This window comes from Cydia splendana, chromosome 2 (assembly GCF_910591565.1).
Source record: "Cydia splendana chromosome 2, ilCydSple1.2, whole genome shotgun sequence".
Taxonomy (NCBI): domain Eukaryota; kingdom Metazoa; phylum Arthropoda; class Insecta; order Lepidoptera; family Tortricidae; genus Cydia; species Cydia splendana.
Window position 1 is genome coordinate 10,672,003 of NC_085961.1, and position 21,984 is coordinate 10,693,986.

At 39.8% G+C, this 21,984-nt stretch overlaps 1 protein-coding gene and 1 long non-coding RNA gene across 11 annotated transcripts in view; both read right to left on the minus strand.

The window, feature by feature from the left end:
* Nucleotides 1-21,984, minus strand: part of LOC134803758 (uncharacterized) — a 102,777-nt gene that overhangs the window by 64,535 nt on the left and 16,258 nt on the right. The window lies entirely within an intron of this gene.
* The window catches only part of LOC134803641 (heterogeneous nuclear ribonucleoprotein R-like), a 35,643-nt gene that overhangs the window by 10,288 nt on the left and 3,371 nt on the right, over nt 1-21,984 (minus strand). For 5 of the 10 annotated variants that reach the window (XM_063776440.1, XM_063776428.1, XM_063776453.1 and 2 more), the window contains 10 exons: nt 19,045-19,238; nt 15,907-16,034; nt 14,074-14,315; nt 10,215-10,350; nt 9,083-9,216; nt 8,662-8,733; nt 8,204-8,353; nt 7,362-7,507; nt 6,115-6,209; nt 602-744 (listed from right to left, as the gene is read on the minus strand). In XM_063776440.1, the coding sequence (XP_063632510.1) occupies nt 602-744; nt 6,115-6,209; nt 7,362-7,507; nt 8,204-8,353; nt 8,662-8,733; nt 9,083-9,216; nt 10,215-10,350; nt 14,074-14,315; nt 15,907-16,034; nt 19,045-19,238 (1,440 nt within the window). Of the gene's footprint in view, nt 1-601; nt 745-6,114; nt 6,210-7,361; nt 7,508-8,203; nt 8,354-8,661; nt 8,734-9,082; nt 9,217-9,870; nt 10,007-10,214; nt 10,351-14,073; nt 14,316-15,906; nt 16,035-19,044; nt 19,239-21,984 lie in introns of all 10 variants that reach the window. The other 5 variants (XM_063776465.1, XM_063776478.1, XM_063776434.1 and 2 more) reach the window with 4 other exon arrangements.

Sequence of the window (21,984 nt, forward strand, 5' to 3'; positions counted from 1 at the left end):
AAACAATCCGACTGTAGAAACAAATTGCGCATTAGCAGGAGAGTGATGGTAAAGCGACAAGCGTTTAGTGGGTTAGTTATAAAGCAAAGTACTAGGTGGGGAGTGACGAGCGTGGCGTTCGGGAGGCAGGTGCGGGACAGACAGGAGGGAGCGGGCAGATTAGTCGGAGTGGCCGCGGCCATGCAGACCTGGTGGTGAGATCGGCTGACCAGCCACCCCGCGCCCGTGCTACTACTTTTCCCGGCAAACAGTGACAAATCCGAGGCTGCGGTGCCCATCTCGAGTGGATGACGGCTGCATTGTATTCCAAACACAGGTATTAGACTATTTTTCGAATACAATTCCACAGTCATTCCCTCGAGAGAACAGGCGTTCCGGCCGCCGCAATGCAATCACCACCGTCAGGCCTACACACTACCGTCTTTACCGAGTCACTAACTCCATTCAAGGACGGGTTTAAACAAAAAAATAAAACAAGTAAAAATAATAAGTAGATGAGAAAAATTTTGCAAATCAAAAATCGAAAGGTATAATAAATGAGTACAGCGACTAGTGACTAGTAATAAGAGTGATAACATTAGTGAGTGTGTGTGGGACCCACCGGTTGCGCTCTGTTGGGAGGCTGGCGTAGGGCGGACGGTTGCGGTGGCCCCGCGTAATCAAAATAGAACTCATCGTACCGGTAAAATGGCTCATTGTAGCCACCTCGGTAATCACCGTACCCGTAATAGTCGTAATCATAATCTATAAACACACAACACACGCCTTTTAGAGGCTAAGCTAAACTAACGCTAACTTATAATCTACCGTGATGTCGGCCGCGAAGCGAGCCTCCACGACACTCGTACCGGGAAAAGATTAACATGCGAGACGGGACGCACACGGCGCGCCGACGACCCGCCGCCGACGCGCCCTCTCACACGGGACACGCACCACATGCATCAACTTCTCTATCACAAAACCTTCATCAATCAACCCACAAACAAATTTTACATAGCAATTTTGAATAGCTTGTTTGGATCTCCTCTACTCTGCAGATGAACTATCCCACCACCAAAATCTTTATCAAAGCGTGTGAAATGAGATGGGAGATCAAAAACCGTTGGTTTTCGTGAGTTATTTTAGACATCCGTATAAAGTTATCTGTAAATGCGTCTCGAAAATTCGAAGCATGCACTGAGATTGTTAATTTTGTTATTACAAGTGGATAAAACTTTATCACCTTTCCATCTAAATCGTTTTAATCAGCCTAGTTTGCTTTAAGCTATTTTTTTTTGAAACCATGCATTGGTAATTCGATTCTATTCTTAGGCGTCAATAATATCTAGCCTAATTAATAGCGCAAGTTAATGAAACATATTTTAGGACGCAACCATACACCTTACTTTACTGTGTTTTTACAAGTGACACCCATTCCTATGGGATGGCAACACTAATCGTCAACTCTGGTGTCAAGTTGCGGCCAAGTTGTTAGTAGGACAATAGCAGTGTGCGAGTGTGCGCGTGGAGACCACACCGTGTACTTCTCACTAGTAAACTACCCGCCGCCGGTAAAATAGGCAAATTTTATGCAATTTTTTGTAGCAATATTCAAGGTAAAGTAAGTAACAAAGGCAATTGTGTTATTGTAGTCCATCAACTGTCTAAATCTAAATACTAGGAATAATTCCATGATTTAGATATATACATACATTTCACCAGCGGCGTAGTAGTCAAACTGTATGAGATGTGTTATAGGATAGTTCGCGAGGCCAAAGAAGGAGCCAGTCCTTCCCTCGTTTGCCTCATCTCTTGCTAGGGCTGAGGGTGCTACACGCTATAGTTCGTTTTTTTAGCATTAGAAATAAGGTAAACAATCTTGATGTGTCTTTTAATTGAAAAACACATTTTAAAAATAAGTTACGGCAAATATGTAACAATTATGAATCTAATACGATCATTTATATTCTTCTGCTTTCATAAGTAATAGTGTTTGATTTTTAAAAAGCGTTTTTCAATTAAAAGACATGTCAAAATCGCTTACCTTCTTTCAAGTTCTTTCTAATGCTAAAAAAAACGAACTATAGACAGACTAGCATTCGACCATAAAACCACTTTATAGCGTTATATTAGGTAGGTACGTACGTTACGAGAAGCTTGGTCACTTTCAGTCGGCCTCGCAATCTTTTCGCTATATGTAATTTATATTGACATTTTGTAACACGTTAGCTGCCATGAACGTGGCCCGAGTTTATTATTTGTAGAAGCGTTCAACGGAGCTATAAATCGTGTGTCCCGTACACACGCGAAATTTGTGGAGATATTATAGGAGTTTATTTTCCCCAAAGGACTAAAAAAACGCTTAGACAACGTCATAGATTAGTGACGCAGAAAAAACACGGGACAGGCCCGCGGAATGTTGTTAATTATTTACTATTTAGTTAGCATTTTTATAAATATTACAGAACATTATAAATTTATTCATAAGCGAAGACGGAAAAGAGCTGCAAAACATTCTAGAAACCTGGAGAGCAGCCCTGGAGGACGGCGGACTGCGAGTAAGCCGACAGAAGACTGAAGTGATGCACTGCAACTTCAGTGGTGCCAACATCCGCAGCACAATTAACTTGGACGGCAATCCTCTGAACGAAGTAACGAGCTTCAAATATCTTGGTTCGAACATGCAAAACGACGGATCTATAGATGCAGATATTGTTAACCGTATCAACACTGGATGGGTGAAGTGGCGTGAGCTCACGGGCGTTCTTTGCGATAAACGAATGCCAGTTCGTATTAAGGGCAAAGTTTATAAGGCAGCTGTGCGCCCGGCAATGACATACGGCTCTGAGTGTTGGCCACTCAAAAAAGACCAAGTCGCTAAACTGCATGCAGCGGAGATGAGGATGCTGAGATGGGCTGGCGGAGTAACGCTGTTGGATCATGTTAAGAATATCCACGTTAGAGGCAGTTTCAGAGTAAGGCCAATCGAAGAAAAACTCACCGAAAATCGACTCCGATGGTATGGCCACGTCATGAGGCGCCCACCAGACCACATGACGAGAAAGGTGCTAGAGATGAGTGAGAAGCCTAGGGGTCGCGGGAGGCCCAAGATAACATGGATAGGTCTTGTAAAAAAGAACCTTAAAGAAAAAAGAATACCACCAGAGACGACCCAGGACAGACGCTCCTGGCGACGCCATATAAGGAGAGCCGACCCCAAGTAAATGGGATAAGGCTAGGAAGAAGAAGAAGAAGATTATAAATTTATTCATATTCCAAATTAACCATTGTAGGTACTATTTAGTCATCAAACAAACTGGTTATCAGGCCCTTCATTACGAAAATGAACGGTAATAACTAAATTATGGTAAAAACTTTATTTTTGGCACAAGCTTTTGTCGCTGACTGTACTTTTCTTTCCACATACACAGACAATTCTAACAACCTCAAACACAATTACAATAAGTTTGCGTTAATTTATCACAGAGCTCCCATGGCATATTCCTGTCTCCATCATCACATCAGCTCCATGTCATCATAATATTGCATTGTCATCCGATTTCCATAAACTTATGCAAAATTTCAGCACAATCGTAAATCGGGTCAAATTTAGCTTCCAAGATTTCGTTGTTTTTTTATGCTTTTCACGTTTTGAATGGCAGCCAATGTGTAATGTCTTGCAAATACTAGTCATCTTAACGTCCGCCACCCACGATCTTTAGTCCAAAATTTGAATTCGTTCAATCAACACATTTAAAATCGTAATCAAAATCTGGACTAACCCTAGATAATATTTCACCGGCACCAATTTGGTAGATATAATATCAATACAATTATCCTAATAATATATTGCTATTAATGTTTACATAAATTAATACATAGCTAAATAATCGTTTTTGTATTTATCCAGTCTATTATGTCTAAATTGGGAATTTGTTGGTGTTAGTTGATAAGTATAGAGTACAGTTGTATCAAATTCCTTATTAGATATAGTTGCGTCCAGAGCCGACGAATGACTAGCACCGACCAGTCTTAGCACAGCAATTCTTTCGCAAACGGTTCGCGAATGTCACGCTAGTCGCGCATTGGCCAGATCTGGACGCTTTTTTAATTATTCTATAGGTTAGAATGTACAAGTGTCGCTCGGTCATCGGGAATAATCATGTCGATCATAACTATCATAAGGAATATCGGGAACGACATCTCAATGTGCTTAGCAAGCAATAGTAATGTGTATACATATATAGTGTGATAAGGTGTGACATTGTAGGACCAAGTGATACAGAACCAAGCCGCACATGAAGGAGATTTGTTTTCCTGCTACAAAATATTAAAAAAACCGCAAGGGTGCGACTCTGTCGTTTTAACCTAGTTTGGTACGGAACGGAACCCTAAAACGAATCAGAACTTTGAGCGAGATCGATATCCCTATTCAATAGGGAATATTATGCAAAGCTCTGCGTAGGTGGCACCTTTGTGGCACATACAGTAAACAAACCACATTGACACATCACACTTCACGTCAATCACATGGCCTACCGCGAAACAAGAAAATCGAAATTTCGTTATCTAATCTCTCTATCACTCTTGCATATTCGAGCGATAAAAAGGCAGATAACTAAATTTCGATTTTCGCGTTTACCGGTAGGCCCTTGTTAACAAACCGCCTTGATGCATCAATGCAAAAAGAATAGATAGTATAGAGGGGTCCTGTCATTGTAAATTTTGTAGTCACTGTAAATTTACTGCCATCTATCGACACACGACTAAAACTCAAAATTAAAACGTATAAAGTTATCAAAAAATGTATATATATGGATAAATGATTTTATTATTTTTATATCATTTTGATCCATGTTCATTCACTGATATCTATGTGTTAAAATTGTTAAATATGAAATGGTGTCGTCACGCCATCTAGCCGAGGATAGGCTAAAGATGTGTGCGCCATCTATTCGAGAATGACTTTTACTTGAATTCCGAGGCACGTTTTTTCCTTAGACTTTATTCGTCTTATACGAAGTTAGATATGTCTTTGATCAATGTCATATTTTATTGTCTGTGAAAACTTGTCAAAAAACAGTTTAAGGCACAGTATGTATAAGTTAGTCTATGAATTTACTGAGTCGGTAGTGCTGCACTCTGGCGGCAAAACATTGCAGTAATATCCCCTATAGACACTCGTCCCATTTAGAATTTATCAGTTTCCAGTTTTTATAAGTGCTTAATATTTTGAGCACTATTTATCACTAGGTCTCGGTCCCTACAATACGCACGCACACAGCGTACGCAGCGTACGCCGTCAATCGGAGACCAAAGCCTCATGTTGTTTTCATAGACTTTACCTCTCTATGTCAGGGACAATAATTAATCGGAACACCCAGATGATACTGGGATGTTATACGTCACTACTTTGAAAAAAATCTCGTATCTCACACTGCTACTCAAAGTTGAAAATTTGTATGTATCCTATACATAGATACCATATTTTTCTTTTGATTAAGGGGCTACCCGAGGTTTTGACAAGTTTTGAATCGTATCTCCTTTTTTTGCACTACAGAGAGAATTATAAGACAAACGGTTATCGGTTCTTCAGTCTTTTATCTCCGGTTTTGTCCACCGGATTTTGAAAGAAATGAATACTTATTTTTTTATGATTTTTTTTAACATTGTCTAAAAAAACACTTTTTTCGTGCTGTGTAAGATCTGACATGTACGAAATCTAGTTCGTCTTTGACGTCTCGAAAAATGTGTCTAGGGTTTTAATTTTAAACTAATTAACACAAAAGTTATAGCCAGAAAACCATTTTATTAGCCTAAAATTGTTCAACTTTGATGCCAAATATCTCGAAGACAATGAACTTTGAAGTAAATATGGGATAATATATTGCTTAAAGCCGTTGCTGTTAATATAATAAGCTACAAAAAACATTAGAAAACTAAGGGATTCAGATCGAAGGTCATTGGCGTGGGGTAGCCCCTTAACAGAACAAGATAGGTACGAGTTTTTTTTAAGTAGTGCCGATATGTAACTTGCAGACAAAACTCCTACTAGTGCGATTTGGTCCTGTAAGCGTCACATGTGTCGGAAGGGAGTACAGTGGTGATGTAAAGTGTGTGTGGCTGGGTACTGACCGTAGTCGCCGCGGGAGCAGGGCGGGCGAGGCTGCGGCTGCGGCGTGCGGCCGCGCAGCGCACCGTGCACCGGGGAGCAGCTGCACCAATCAAATCTGACGTTACACACACATCCAGTATCACATTAATGTTATTGCTAAACGAACATACTCGTATACATAAAATAGGCACACTCTTCAGCTAACTGGTGGTACCAGTACCACAGCCTACCAGTATGGCTACCACCAGTTTGGCACTGACTGGCATAAACGCTAGCGTGAACCTAACAACATACTTACTATACATCTCGCTCATACTGACATAGTAGTGCGAACGAGATGTACCTATAGAAAGTAAATTATTTTACATTTAATATTTGCTTCGGGTTGGTGTGGTGAAAAATTTTGTGTTTCACTCGGGGGCAGATTTTGTTTTAACCCTCGTGCTTTGAAACCCTCGCATCGCTCAAGATTCCATTTTTCGAACCACTCGCTACGCTCGTGGTTCAATTTTGGTATCTTTCGCCTGCTCGGGTATCAATATTAGCACGAGCGGTTAAACAACAACTTTGCTCCCGTGTAAAACAATTAACTATTTCTTGATCGCAAGTGTGCTTTTAAAATAAAGCCAAAGAACATAAACAAAACAAAAAGATTCTGCTAAATTCATACCACAACATCAACCGTAATAGTATAACCACAACACGACGTGCGCCTTAATTCCAACAGTAAAGAATTGTTATCGCATAGTCGATTAGAGTTGCATAGAGCTACCCACACGACCCGACCGATGTTTATTTAGATATCTACACATGATGCAACAGCTGCCGCCACTGTTAACTGTATTGGAGTACTGGTAACCAATTGGAGGAGTAGATCGAAGGGCGGCAAAGGGCCATGGCGTGGCCCCGCCCCGTGCCCTACGCTGCGTGGGAGTCGGCCCTATGGGACGCAGCGCCACATTGACTCAGTATATTGCCAGATTTTTGGGAGCAGACACGAAACTTAAACAACAACGTTTTACGGATACTTTGTATCGATTACACGAAACGAAAACTGTTAGTATTAAATAGTGCTTCTTATACGAATCAAAATTTGTGGAATTAAAAAAAAAAACAAGAATATAAAGCGTCGTACGCATCTTACCCGCCGCGGCCATGTATCATTTGCCCCATACGGCGCTAGCGCGTGCGCTTATTTGCGACACGGCTCGTCCGTTTGTGGTCCTAAACGAATAAAGCCTATTATATGAATAGTTAGGCAACTTACCCGCCGCGGCCGTGAATCATCTGCATCATGCGACGCTCGCGCGCGCGCAATATTTCTTCTTTTTTCTTCTTGTCGGAGGGCGGCTTGGCCAGCGACACCTCGAGCCGCGCGCCGCCGAAGTCCTTGCCGTCCAGCTCTTGCATTGCCTTTGTGTAATTATTAGAGATTACAACTAAGTTTAGGCAACTATAAGTTTAGATTAAGGGGTAGAAATAAACAGTTTTTTTTTTCTTTAAGCAAACACGAGCAATAACTGGCCCTAGGACCACATTTTGGTTCTAGTAATGGGTGGGGACCACGTGGTACCATTCTATAAATACCTATCCATTGATAAAGTCGCGGAAATAATAGGCTGAGGTTGCATTCAAAGCATTGTTTCACGTTAAGGGGCTAGCCTAGGTTTACATCGATTTTTGACAAGTTATGAATCGTATCTCCTTTTGTTGCACTACAGATAGAATTATAAGACAAACGGTTATAGGTTTTTTAATCTTTTATCTCTGGTTTTACCCACCGGATTTTGAAAAAATGAATACTTATTTTTTCATGATTATTTAATTTTTTAAACAGGCCTGATATGGTTGACGCTACATTTGGCACCCAACGTGGTCCTCACTCATAGCCATAGATGTAACGCCATGATGCTTAACCAAAGTTATAGAAATTAACAGCCCACCGTTGGGCTCCTGATAAATAGCTTCTTAACATGCATTCAATCGCTTTTTCTCGTTATCGTTGCATTTTATTACTGAGCGAATGTATTGACCGACAGGTTAATGCGTGCCAGCTGTTAAATTGACAAGAAACAACTATTTAATTAGGTTGGAAATTTGCTTAGGTACCTTAACCGCGCAGTCACGTTCCTCGAAGTGCACGAAAGCGTAATCCTTGATCTTCTTAACACGTTCCACGGCTCCGAACCTCTCGAACTGCTCCTTTAGCGCCTCTTCCGTGATCTCTTGCGTCAGGTTCCGAACGTACAACACTTTCACCTGCACGACCAAATTACATATGAGTAAACAATTAAACGTTCCATAAATTACCGGCTGAAATGCTTTATTGATTTCAATAACTACAAGTGTGTTTTTGAGTACTGTAATCAGTTGAGTCGGTGACAGTGAAAACTGTCGGCAATAAATACGCGTATTAAAAGTTCTTAAATGTTGATAATTAAATAATAAATAGGTAATTAAAAAAATAATCTAATTTTGCTTCAAACATGCTAGCTATTAGAAATTACTGTTTCTAACCACTCTCAGACCAAAGTAAATTTTATGTTAAAATGATTATTTTTACTTACTTTACTCATAGTTTGCTCATCGGGCTCCTCTTGTGGGTCAGCCCAATCCACTATAATATCACAGCCCCATACCTGAATAAAAACATACTTTACGGTAAATTAGATGCAAGAATAAGAAAATACCAAACAATATGGGACAGTGTTACTAACATAATGCTTAGGTATTTGCGTTTAGTATCGTGTAGTCGGTACGTACAATCGCCAGCGCTCGCGGTGTAAGTACCTGGCTACCTGCATAAGGCGTTCAAAGTGTTCAAACGAGTATCGCCCTAAGGGTGGAACACCGCGAGCGCAGGCGATTGTACACACAGCAACACTCCTGACTATACATCAGTGGACCTTATTACAAAAGGCATAAGGTCCACCGATGTACAGTTAACAGTGTGGGCGACTGTACCATAACAAAATAAATGATTCTCACCTTTATTCTACCAGTGCCCAGTCTGCGTTTAGCCAGGGACGCCGCTTTGTGAGACTCGTATTCCAAAAAACAAAATCCTCTATTTTTCTTCTTATCATCCGGCGAACTATATATAATAACTTCCACGAGTCCCGCTGCAACATACACAGTCAGTACAGACGTGATGCGGGTAACATCTGTTACGCACTTCATACTCAACAAGCGGCCCTCGACCCTTCTGCTTTAGGAGCATTCCTTTAACACTACGAATATTAAGCAAATCAAATGATATTCCAGGACAACATATACTGAAGAACTATTCTAGAGAACAACAGCAAGATTCTCCAGTCATTACAAATGAGCATTCTCGATGCGGAAGCCAATCGTCGGGTTAACACTCCTTTTGCAACTACCGTCAAACGTAATTTGTTCTCAGTTTGCGCATACAATACATAATATACATTTACTTATCATTTTATTTGAAGTCATTAATCAGTAGATCACAGTGCGTCCTGCCGGCCTGACCGGCGAGCTGGCCCGATAAATAAAGTAGTCGCCAAATAAAAAAGTAGCAGAGACGGTAAAGATAGACCGCGTGAACACCGCGGGCATTGCGACTTAGATTTGATTGCATCAAGTCGGCAGGAGCTCTATAGGCAGGTATACGTATAGGAAGGCGGGCAGGGCCTCGGTCGCCGGTCAGGCCACGCGACTGAGAACAAACGGCGGCGAAGGCGCCGCGGCCGGCGCGCCCGCCGCCCCACAACCAGATCTGAATAGCACTTATTATGAATTCGACAAGGACTTACGTGCGTGCCTAGTAAACTCCTCAAACAAATCGTCCCGATCTCGATTCTTAGGGATATTCCCCACGAATAAACGGTGATTGTTAAAGGAAACCGTAACGCCAATCTTTTTCCCCTTTCGAATTTCATAATCATTCAGCTGCAAGAACAATTCGAGGAGAATAGCCAATGACCGGGTAGTGATGGCACTGCGCCCGGGCAATGACTGGAGACTGGAGACTGGAGACGGGAGGGATGGGACGTGCGGGAGCAGGCACAAGCGGCAAGCGTCCAAGGTCCACACCAAGCCCCGACCCACGCACTCAACCCAACTCTATAACTCTTTAATCATTCGAGTGACACTTTACCTGTTAATTTACCAAACTCTTCCAGTATCTCCTCTTTGCCTTTAGACTTGGGAATGTTGCCGACGAAAAGTCGCAGATTCGGTACGCTAACCTTAATTCTCAGAGTCTTCCCAGGTTTTATTTCGTGATTATCGAGCTGTGGGAAAAATAACAAGGGAAAAATTTTGAAAATCGGTCAAATTTGGTATCGGCGGGCCGAGTGTTCGCCGTCGGTCGGTCGCCTCCGGAGATGAGGATGAATTTTGTACACGCGCGACGTGCGATGACGGTTAGAGCCAATCGTGATGAGTTAACTGACGATGATAAGCCGAAAGTGTTGTACTGAGCAAAGAGGAGAGCCTGAGATACATTACATTCTCAGTCGGAGAACGTTTTTAAGCCAATTCAAATAGTTAACCCTGTGAAGTGGACCGTTTGAGTGAAAATAAAAAAAAGCGAGTACAGGTGTGATGGTAACAAAAAATAAATTAAAGCAACTTAAAACTGAACGAGGTGCACGGTAAAGAACGGGATGATATCTCAGGACAAGCGAGGCTAGATCAGTTTATAGGTGTTATATTGCACATTTACACAATTCAGTGATTATATAGACGCGGCGGCCACTTGCATTAATACGATACTATTTAGGTATTTAGTTTCAATCTGACAGTTTTGAATCCATTTGATTTTGTCCCTTTTATTTAAAAAAACTTATGTATATAAAACACGTAAAAATCGAAAAGACAAACATTTTGCTACGAATTATCATTGCAAGTGGCCGCCGTCAATGGGATATTAATGACATGCTTTCAATGATAGAAGAAGCTTAATCTAAAACTCCCAAATGTCTGTGAATATAATCGACAGGCAAATGATCGAGACTTGCAAAAATACTGGCAGATGGAACACTAGTAGTCTTGCAAGTGACGCCCGGCTCGGCGGCCTCAGCTGCGCGGCTCGAACCAGCAGCCTTGCCAGCGGGTACACTATATATGTAACAAAAAAAGTGGAACTAAAAATTGCCAATTGCTGTCTGCAATGTATTGTTTAGATTACCTGCTCTCGTGAGCTTCAAGAAGTAGTGTTGGTTAAGACTCGAGTCCTTTAAGTCCTCTACTCTAAGACTCAACTCAGTTTTTTAGAGTTAGTATTAAGTCGAATCGCAAATAGACTTCTTTTTCACTTGTTAGAGACCAGAGTCTTTTGTAGAGACTTCAGTCCTTTTCAGAGAACTCAATTTACAAAACAATTCAAAATGCATTATGTTAATTCAAAATCTATGGTATTAGGTACCAACACAAATCATACAATAACGTCTTCTTTAAATTATTTAGATAAAACATTTAAATTGCACGATGCAGTCTTAATTCAAAGGCTATTAGAGTTCTTTTAAGTTGCGCTTAAAAAAAGACTGAATAAACGACTCGTATCGGGACTTTCTTGAGTTTTTTTAAGCTCCGAATCTCGTAAAAAGGAGTCAAGTTGAGGAAATTTAGACTCAAAAGACTCGAGTCGAGTCGAGACCATCAATCAAGTTGTTAACTCATTCAACAAGAAAATTGTCAGTTGTGTTTGCATTCAAAACCAATGACATTTTTTTTGCTACATTGGTGCCCCCTACCGACAATTTTTATTTAGGGTTGTCCCATATTAATTGGGAGATGATTATATATACTATTTATATCATGAAGGATTATTTAATTCTACTTTTGCTGTAACATTTTTTGTTCAATTTGGATGCCACTGTTTCTTAATTATTAGTTGAAATTTCATAATTAGGTACTAGTTCTATAAACAAATTAATTTTATAAAACAGCGACTTTAATAGCGTGACGAATAAAGTTCAATTTATAATAAGTAACACGTGTGGTATCGATGTGAGTTTGAGTGCTTGTTTTGCCAACCAATGGAATGAATTATCAAATGTGAACCTTATAGCATATACAATAAAAACACTTCTTATATACATTTGTCACTGTTGCCGTCGCATTCAACTAGTTATTTAGTATCAGGAGCAACATGGCTGAACAAAAAATACGATAAATTATCCGTCACGTAAATAAATCACCCCACATAGTTTTTCTAACTTGCATCAAGTCGGCACATTTCTATGTATCCCGCATTTGATAAGGCCGTTGCTTCCAGCCGGGGGGCACATTGGAGGATATACAAGGAACGCGAGGCCGCCAAGCCGGTATGTGCAGTGATTTAACTATCTTTCAAGGATTATACTTAAACAATCGGCGAGTCACCTGCAAAGTAGATGTCAAATTAGAATAAATTTTGCTTCAGATTTACATTTCACCAATCACAGTTTTAAGGTAGTCGTTTAATCTCGCTTAATCAATGAAATTAATTTGTGAAACAATTTAGTGTTACCAATTAAGATCGTTTAAATTATGCGATACATTTACACATGTGCTGAATGTTTTGCTATCGGATAGATGTGCTCGGTAACATCCATGTACTGCCGAGAGGCCGGTGTCATCGGCCGCGCGGTATCTAGGTCGAATGTTCGCCAATTCTCAAGGCCGGGCGCGCCGGCAGATGCCACCGACTTCCGCGCCGGCGCACGCCTGCGAGAGACGGCCGCCACGGTGTCCCGCTCGCTCGCGTGCGAGGGAGTCGGCACACAGTCTGCGCCGTTCACTCGGCAGGTGTGACCAGGGTGTAATAACAACTGCTTACCGAACGCTGGCGAAGCGAACCGGTATAATAGTGCGCCCGTCTGCATTACGCATGGCTGTCCCTGATTTTGTCACGGTTATACTGGCTCGCCCGAGTGGACGACTCGCCCACGCTCGGTTTGCAATTGAAAAACACGGCCAGGCCCTGGCGGTTGCTAAGCAGCGCTAGAGAGCGGCGGTCAGATTTAACGTTTGCAAAAACATTGCAACTCCGCCGGTCTCTATTTTTACACACTCAATCGCATTTTCTATGATCAAATCTGACCTCGTCCCGTGTTTAAAATTCGATTAATGAAAACGCGATACAATGCCAATAGCGACAGTTCAAGCTCGTTCGAACGTGGACCCAACCACCGGTCAAAAATCTAGGGCTAACAAAAAAAAACAACAATTAAAGACTTGAACACGTGCTCCATCAAACCCAAAATAGGAGCCAGATAAAGATATTTCTTTTTGATTTCTTGTCAATTAAAAGCAACTTTGTCAGGGAGCAAATAAAGTTCAATTTCCGATAAACACATTTATGTAATTTTTGTATTTGTGCAAAGCATTATGAAAAGTGGTGGGGAACGGTCCAAGTTCCATCGAACCTAGGAGAAAGATCCAGGGAGTGATTTAGGGTGATATTTTGCATCTTATTAATCTGTGATGCCAAGGAAAGTTATTCTTACGGACAACGCAGCGAATATTCTCAAAATTATGTCTTCTCTAACTGAACGTCTAACATACCAATTTATTCAATTAGGCACATAATTGATTTACTAGGTGCCTACATAACAGGCAAATAGGTACTATAGCTTGAGTATTTTAATACGACTGATATTGTTCGTCATAGTAACCGCTTCAGTAAGTATTAGTTATAGCTGGCTCAGTGCCAATATTAGCTCGTTAAATCTTATTACGATCCTGTGAAAACTAGGTGCCCGTGACCCGTTTTAAGATGCTAATCACTGAGCAATTTTTCAGCCAAAGATCAAAGTAGCCTCCAGGTTAATGTCTCGCTAGAAACAAGAATCGTTATTCAATGAGCGGCGACGTAGGGACGTTACACGGGTATCTACATATTCGTGCGTTGTCGTAAGTGGCCGAGCACCGTAAAACAAGGAACAAAACCCTGGATCCGACTACGACCCTCGGCGAGACACGATAGAGCAATGTGGTCGGGTGTGGCCCGGACGGGGGTGGGGGGTTACCTCCTGCACGGCGCGCTGCGTGGCCTCGCGGGAGGTGAAGGTGACGAAGGCGTAGCCGCGGTTGGTGCCGGTCATGGGGTCCATCATGAGGCGCAGGTCCCAGATGGCGCCGCAGCGCTCGAACAGCGGGATGAGCTCGTCCTCGTACATGTCCTTGGGGATCTTGCCGCAGAACACCTCGCAGCCCGCGCCCGGCGTCCCGCCCTCCCAGCCGGGCGGCGGCCCGCCGTACTTGCGCTGACCTTGGGATACGGTATACATTGTTTTTAATTCATCATTAGTTGTCAAGCGGACCCCAGGCTCCCATGAGCCGTGGCAAAATGCCGGGGTAACGCGAGGAAGAAGACCCAACTTGTCAGTAGGGAAAGGCGCGAACTTACTACATTTTTTAAATTTGCCGGCTTTTTCTACTGACAAGGTCACTGTGCCAGAGTATATCTTAGTTGGCGAAGGAGATCGTACAGGCACTATCAAATATATCGGAGCGGGCAAGGTGTTCACAAATATCTGAACAGCCACTATTATCAAAACGTTAAACTGCATGTTCAGATATTTTGAGCACCTTGACCGCTCCGATATATCTGATGGCAACTAAGTACCAAAGAATAATGTCAAAAAGTGAAATATCTTCTAGAGTGTATCTAGGAAATGTAAAATAATATTTACCCATCTCAATTTTTAAGAACAAAAGAGTCCAAAGACCCAAAGAGTTATTAAAACTTCTTGCACGAGCTACTTAAATACTCTTTTTTTTTCAAAACCGTTATTCCGTAACCTTTATTCTTATTTTTAACTAGTATTTAAGCCCTTGACATACAAAACTTGACAATCTTACTAGGTATTCAGAGCATGAATATTGGCGTTATAAAGTCTCACACTATCACAATATATATCTACGCATGAAACGCACGATATTTGACGATAATTACCGTTTCTTAAACATGTTACAACTCTGTGAAACTATGTTTTTAGACACGCCATGTCACCGCTTTGCGCAAAGTTAAACCTTATGCGTATAGGGAACATGCAAGATTTTTACGACGAGTATTACCTAACAATAGCGAAGCAATTCGCAATGACGTCAATCCAATAAAACGAATATTATATTCTCTCTTTAACCAGATTAATACCAGTAATCCCTTTATCAAATACATACAAGATTAATGTCCAGTGAGTTCCTTCAAGCTAAAGTCCAGTTTTGATTTATTAAATTGTATACACAAACTTCTCAAATTATTCTGATTGGATTCTTCCGAAAAACCTACACAACTACGCATCAATTGAGAATAGTTTTCAAACTTTCTAATACATCCTTTTCTTGTTGGAATCTTATTAGATTTTTTTATTATACCTAATATAAATTATACATACTTAGTTATCATTTTGATGATTAAATTATTTAATTATTTTATTTGTTTGTTATTTAAGTTTAAGTAAGAAAGTTTTACTTTCAATTTCTGCAATAAGAAGCCTATAAGATTCTTGCAAGAGGTGTTCGCAGACGCCGACAGATGGCGTTGTTGGTAGATGATAGTGTACAATTATATGCCATTCCAATGAATAATTGGAGGTTAAAATTGCCGACCGCTCATCATAGAGGGCGCTTGAAATAGGTTTCTGTTTGGGTAAGATCTTCGAGTTTCATTCAGCTCAGGAGCTGCTCTGACTTTAGATACCTACCTAACTCTAGATATACTTAGTGTAGGTTTAAAAGTTGTTATTGTAATTTGAATCTTCGTCCCTTGACAGCAAGGTCGATGTTTGGATAGATTATTTCGAGTATATTTTAATTTTAACCCAATAATAAGGTGAGGTGTAAGCCGTTTAACTCACCTGTGGTCACGTCTAAAGTGTACCCAGTCCTGGCCAGAATGTGTTTGATCTTTTCTTCGTCAGGCCCCTTGACCGGGACGGCCGGTGCCAACGCGGGCGCGCCCTGCACGCCGGCTCGGCTTTTCTGTCTGAAACCACAATCAAGAAAATGTATTCGCAGGGCAGGGACTTTTGAGGCACGGAACCCTAAGATAGGGTTTTTTCAACTCTCTGTCATATGTATAGTACGTGTTGTGCGGTAGGCATAATCAAAAGCTTACCATGGAAGCAATTCCGAAATCGCAAAAAAATGTCGTTTCATACATTTCGTTTGATGGCCCGTCAATAATTCTTATGAAAAAGTTAATTTATTTTTACGATTTAGAGGTTTGTCTCATAGTGAAAGTTGTAACACATACACATATTTACCTCATAGAAGTCATAGAATATGGCTGAGAGTAGAAAAATAATTTTGTATTAAAGAAACAACGAAATATAGTTTCTAACTTTCTACCCTCCGTCACTAATTTCTTAAGCGGTTAATATTTTAAGAATGAAGAATGAACGGTCCAATGGCAATAATTGAACCGTTTACCTACAATGCTGGATAGACATGATATTATATTACGATAATTTTCTCATTACAGACGTGCAAACGGTAAAAAGTATCTAACAAGAACTCCTTACAATTAATATGTAAATGAGCTTTATTTAGCATTTACACATACTAACATAAACTCTCTATGATGCGTTCAAAAAGCGCAAATTACGATCAGCATAAAATAAACTAATTTGTTACAACACATTTCTTATCTGTGAAAATGTTATTATTGCTTTAATATTACAACAAAACCGATTTTATAAATCTAACGGTTGCGTGACATGGGTGACAATAGTTTTCATTTACCGATTTGACACCAATGATCTTGTAATTACTGTAATTAGTATGTATATAATTAGTTTGTTTATAATCTAACTATAGCAATACTTTCGTGAAAAATAAGCGATCAAGAAATTTCGGAGACACCCCTCATATCCAAGATTTCCGTGATGATAGAAACGATGCCGGTCGTAACACGCGGTTCCTGAACACATCATAGAGAGCTTATAATAGGTGTGTAGATAAAACAGTCTATGTGACTGTAAATAAATACGCATTAAAACACTCCTGTGACCCTTTTTTATAAAACTCACCTCGTTCGTATTAATGCCTTTCATTAAGTAGCAGTCACATAAACTACTCTGCCCTCCTAAGCTAAAAAGGCGTATTTGCAGTCAATTTGTATGAAAACTGAATGCAAATACGGCTTTTTAGCTTAAGAGGGCAGTACTATAATCTGATATTTCGAGGTTCACAGCACATATATACCTGATTTTTAATGCTTAAGTATTTCTCTCGTTTTAGCATCCCGCTTGAAAGCGAGACGCACTCACAAGTTACGCGCAGCAATTTCGAATTGACGTTGAAATGTGACCCGCGCAAAACACAATAGCATCGTCGCGAGCCTCCCATATCGTAAATCGAGCACGAAATTTAATTTTAAACTGCGCCGTTTTAGTGCATGCAATTAAATGTCATTGCTGCCACGAATCGTGAATAAAATATACCAAACGATGTAAAGTATGAATAGAACCGTCCTAATCTCTGTGTGAGGGCGTTAAAACCTACGCTGTTAATTACTAAGCAATTATTTAAAACATTAGGGTGGGTATTATTTGTTACGATATAAAACAATGAGACGTAACGTATCACGTTATCAAAGACGTTTGCAGGCTCGACAAACATCGTCCTCTGCAAGACGAATATAAGCTCAAACAAGTTTTGCATCATGCAATACAGAGGCTAATGACCATTCGTAATCTAATCTCGCGAACGGTGCAAACACACCGACATGAGGGCAAATAGAACGTCAAAATGATCTTGTTACAGCGAGCCGAACCGCGGCTACTTAGTCCGTAGCCAATGATGTTATTTTACTGCACCCTTTCTTAAAGGACGTTAATCTGGTCAATCCTATTACACCACTGTAATTAGGGATTTTCCTTTAATTTGAGAGGTGTAATAGCAAAAAGCTTGTAATGGCACCAGATAATTAAATACCGGGCGGTTGCGGAAAAATGAAGACGTAATGTGTATCAAAGAGAATAGAGTCTATACAGACGGATTGTCAAAGTACCTAAATTATGTAGCCACTGTAAATTTACTGCCATCTTTCGACAGAACATAAAACTGTTAGAACTCCATTTGACTTTGATCCTTATTCTTTCACTGATAACACATATCAAAAAAGATGAAAGATGGTAGTTAATTTATGTGTGTAGTAAATTTACAGTGGCTACATAATTTACTTTGACAATCCGCCTCTATAGACTCTATTCTCTTTGTGTGTATCTTAGGTATCAAATTTTTTGGGAAATCTCATATGATTAATTTTTCCACTACCTGCTTTCGTAGACTATTTTAGAGCCAAATATCAATTTTTTTTTCATTTGATTAGAATGCATTTAGTTGGTGCTATCGACCGAGTGTTCGATATTCTGATTTATGAAGCTTACTTAATTACGCACAATTAAACTAGGTGGCGCTACGGTGTACAGTTGGCAATTTATTTCGCGAAGGGCGATATTGTGTCAAATCAATTTTTTAGATTGTGACCCAGATAAGCTATACGAGTTGGAATCTATCCAGCGAGCAAGTTGCCAGGTTTAAAAATTAGGAGAAACAAGATTAACGGTGGGATTCCATTTACTTAGTGCTGCCATCAAAAAGTCTGCATACGATGGGATTTCGAGAACTTATGTAAGTAGTTAAGTAATCCAGTAAACCCAGTTTGTAAAAACACTCTAGGGGTAAGACAAACAAGACCATGTGATTTGTGCAGTCTCTGGTTCAGTTTTTGTAACTAGTTTACGTGAAGTAGATATTTCTTGGGAATATATCTACTATATACCTATGTTAGCAGCAAATCTAAATTTTGGTGACAGAAAATATATTTTGATTATTTAACAATCTCTCGTCCTTCTCATTTTTACTATACACCTACGTCACCTACTCTCTTCTTCTTCAACCTAGCGTTATCCCGGCCTAGCGCCAGGGTCCGCTTTAAATCTACTACTATAAATATTTTACTATAAATCTACTATGATATAAAAACTCACCTATATGTCTTCATGACTCCACATAAATAAGCACTTTTATTAGATACATGCTCGAGATTTGAATCTAAAAATTGTCCAAGAACACTTAAAGCACCGTCGGATGGAAATTCTTTTAAGGCATCTAACGCACGTTCGTCCAGTTCGGCGTGCGCTAGCTTTCCAGTCTTATAAATGTCGTCGAGCTTAGCAGCTACCTGGAATACAAAATGGCACCCTTGAGTATGGAAAATTAAAATGATAGAAATTAAGACATTTACTGCCAGCGCGAGCTACGCGCTACGAGTGTAGCCGATTGCACGTGTACGAACACAGCGCCTACAAACAAAGAACCCGCCTACGGGTCGCTGGCAGTGAATGTGTTTATATAAAACTAGCTACGACTTCGCACGGGTTAACAAATTATACACCTAAACCTTCCTCAAGAATCACTCTATTGATAGGTGAAAACCACATGAAAATCCGTTCAGTAGTTTTTGAGTTTGCCGCGAACATACAAACACAGAAACAGACAGACGCGGCGGGGGACTTTTTATAAGGTGTAGTGATTAACGGTTATTATAAAAATGGCAAGCACCTCCTAATAAGCAATTGATATTATTTGTTCTATGTATGTAGACGCTCCTCGATTACATTAAAAAACAATGATACGCAATGAAAACAATGATAGCTCCATATAATAACAGATATGCATGAACTGTCCTTTAGTTAGAGTATCCAAAGGCAATTCTTATAAGATAGATAGTAGATAGGCTAATAAGATATACCACCCAAATTGAAATCTACTAAGGTAAGGTCAGGTCCAATGACAATGGGATGTACTTACGTTCCATTTCAATACAAGTGCGAACAGTAGGAAATTCGCACCGAGTAGCGATAAACTGAAACACGACCGAAGGGAGTGTTTTAAATCGACACGAGTTGCAAATCACCTTTTCGCACGTGTATTGTACCTACAACGTTTAACAGAACATATGGCCCTTTAAATTTTCGACATAGTTACGTAATGTGACTAATGTGCTAATTATCGCACTAGTGCGGTAAAGTAGCACCATATGTACTTACTGTAATAGTTATTTACGATACAAGTGTGGAAAAGAGGAAATTCGAAGCGAGTGGCGAGAAATTAAAACACGACCGAAGGGAGTGTTTTAAATCGACACGAGTTGCGAATTACCTATTCGCACGTGTATCGTACAACGTTTTACATTACATACGCCCTTAATAATTTTGACATAATACGCACGAAAAGTGCTATTTTACGCACTAGTGCGGGAAAATAGGACCATATGTACTTAATGTAAAGTATATTGTGGAACAATTAAAACCTATACATTAAATTTCCCAACAAAATTGAAGTGTGCTAACTAGAAACTATTAGATTTTAAATTTAATTAATTGAACTTACGTAACATTTTGGGATATTTTATGATTTTACCAAAATTGAAAGTGCTAACCCTAGGTTTCTAGTAAAGTACGGAAAACCCCTAAAAAGTGGGTAGAATGACTGTGTTGGAAGGAATTCAAGGAATGTCAATAAGTATTTATGTATCTCAAACGAATGGAGGGATTGAAGGAGCTTAATACGAAGGAGTAGCCGAGTGTACCTAAGTAATAAACACTTTATTGTACGAAACAGCTTAATCCTTTAACCATTTGACATTCCTTTCTAGTCATTCGATTTAGAAACCGTGATTGTTATAGTAGAGATGCGTTTTTGTTTTAAGTATGATTGGCAAGTAAGTATGTTGCCGCTACGAACTAAATGGTTAATTGGGAGACTAAGTAGTTCCTAATCTAGACGGTACATCTGAGAATTGAAGACATAATAATGATAAGTGGTTAAGAAATAAAATTTAATTTCAGAGCATGATAAGTAGGCCTGTAGTAATAGTAATAGTAATTTATTTGATTTAAATGTAGTACAGTTGTGGTGTTACAATGGTTGAGTGAGCGTACATCACGGTACATCTGAAAAACATACAGTAGTCTGAACTACTGTATGTTTTTCCATAAATTCATTGGAAAACAAAGCTTTCATCATGCTTCTCATGATATTTATTGAAATTCTTTACGGTTGATAAAACTAAAAATTTAGAAAAAGACAAAAAACTAAATTTCTACCTATTTTTTCTCATAACACAAATCTTTTTTATGATAAATATGCGTTGGGGTTATTGGGACCATTAGGTGTTTGTGCTACCTAATCGTGCCTGGACTTAAAAGTCACAAACTATGATATCTTCTAAACCACTGATGCCGCTTGTTTAATTAGTCGTAATTATATTGTATATTGATCAGCGCTTTATGGAAGCATTGTTTAGAATATATCACCGTTTTCTCTTTAACACGGGATATTTCCGATTCACATGGGGTAACAATAAACAACAGTTTGCTAAGAAATTTGATCACTAGTATCACAACACATACACATACAGCTAGCAGTCGACCAGGGCGAACAACAGTGGTAAGTAGATTAAATAACCATGGCATGTTGTAAGAAAACCGAGTGATTATCGTGTTTAATAGAAATTTGCGTTACGTTTACGGAATAATCCCAATCCAATAGCAGCAGTCTACACCTAACTGCTGCATTGGGTCACTGAGTAACCCCTACCGCTACTCGCAATTATCATGTCATGCATGACTATCTATTTTGTAGGTAGCAGTTTAGGTTAGTAACACGCTAAGCACATGCATGGGTTTATAACAATTATACCTACATAAAGTCAACCGGAGTAAATGCCATGGGGTAATTGCCTCTATTTGAGTTATTTTTTTAAGTAAACAACTTAGATGGAGAATAAAACGTCACATAGAGGGCGTTACGACTCTTACGACCAATCGAATTCGAGAAATAACGAAATAGACGCCATAATCCCATACTTGCATTAACCCCGGTTGACCTTACAGGTATATATTAGGTACATTAAGGGGAAATGT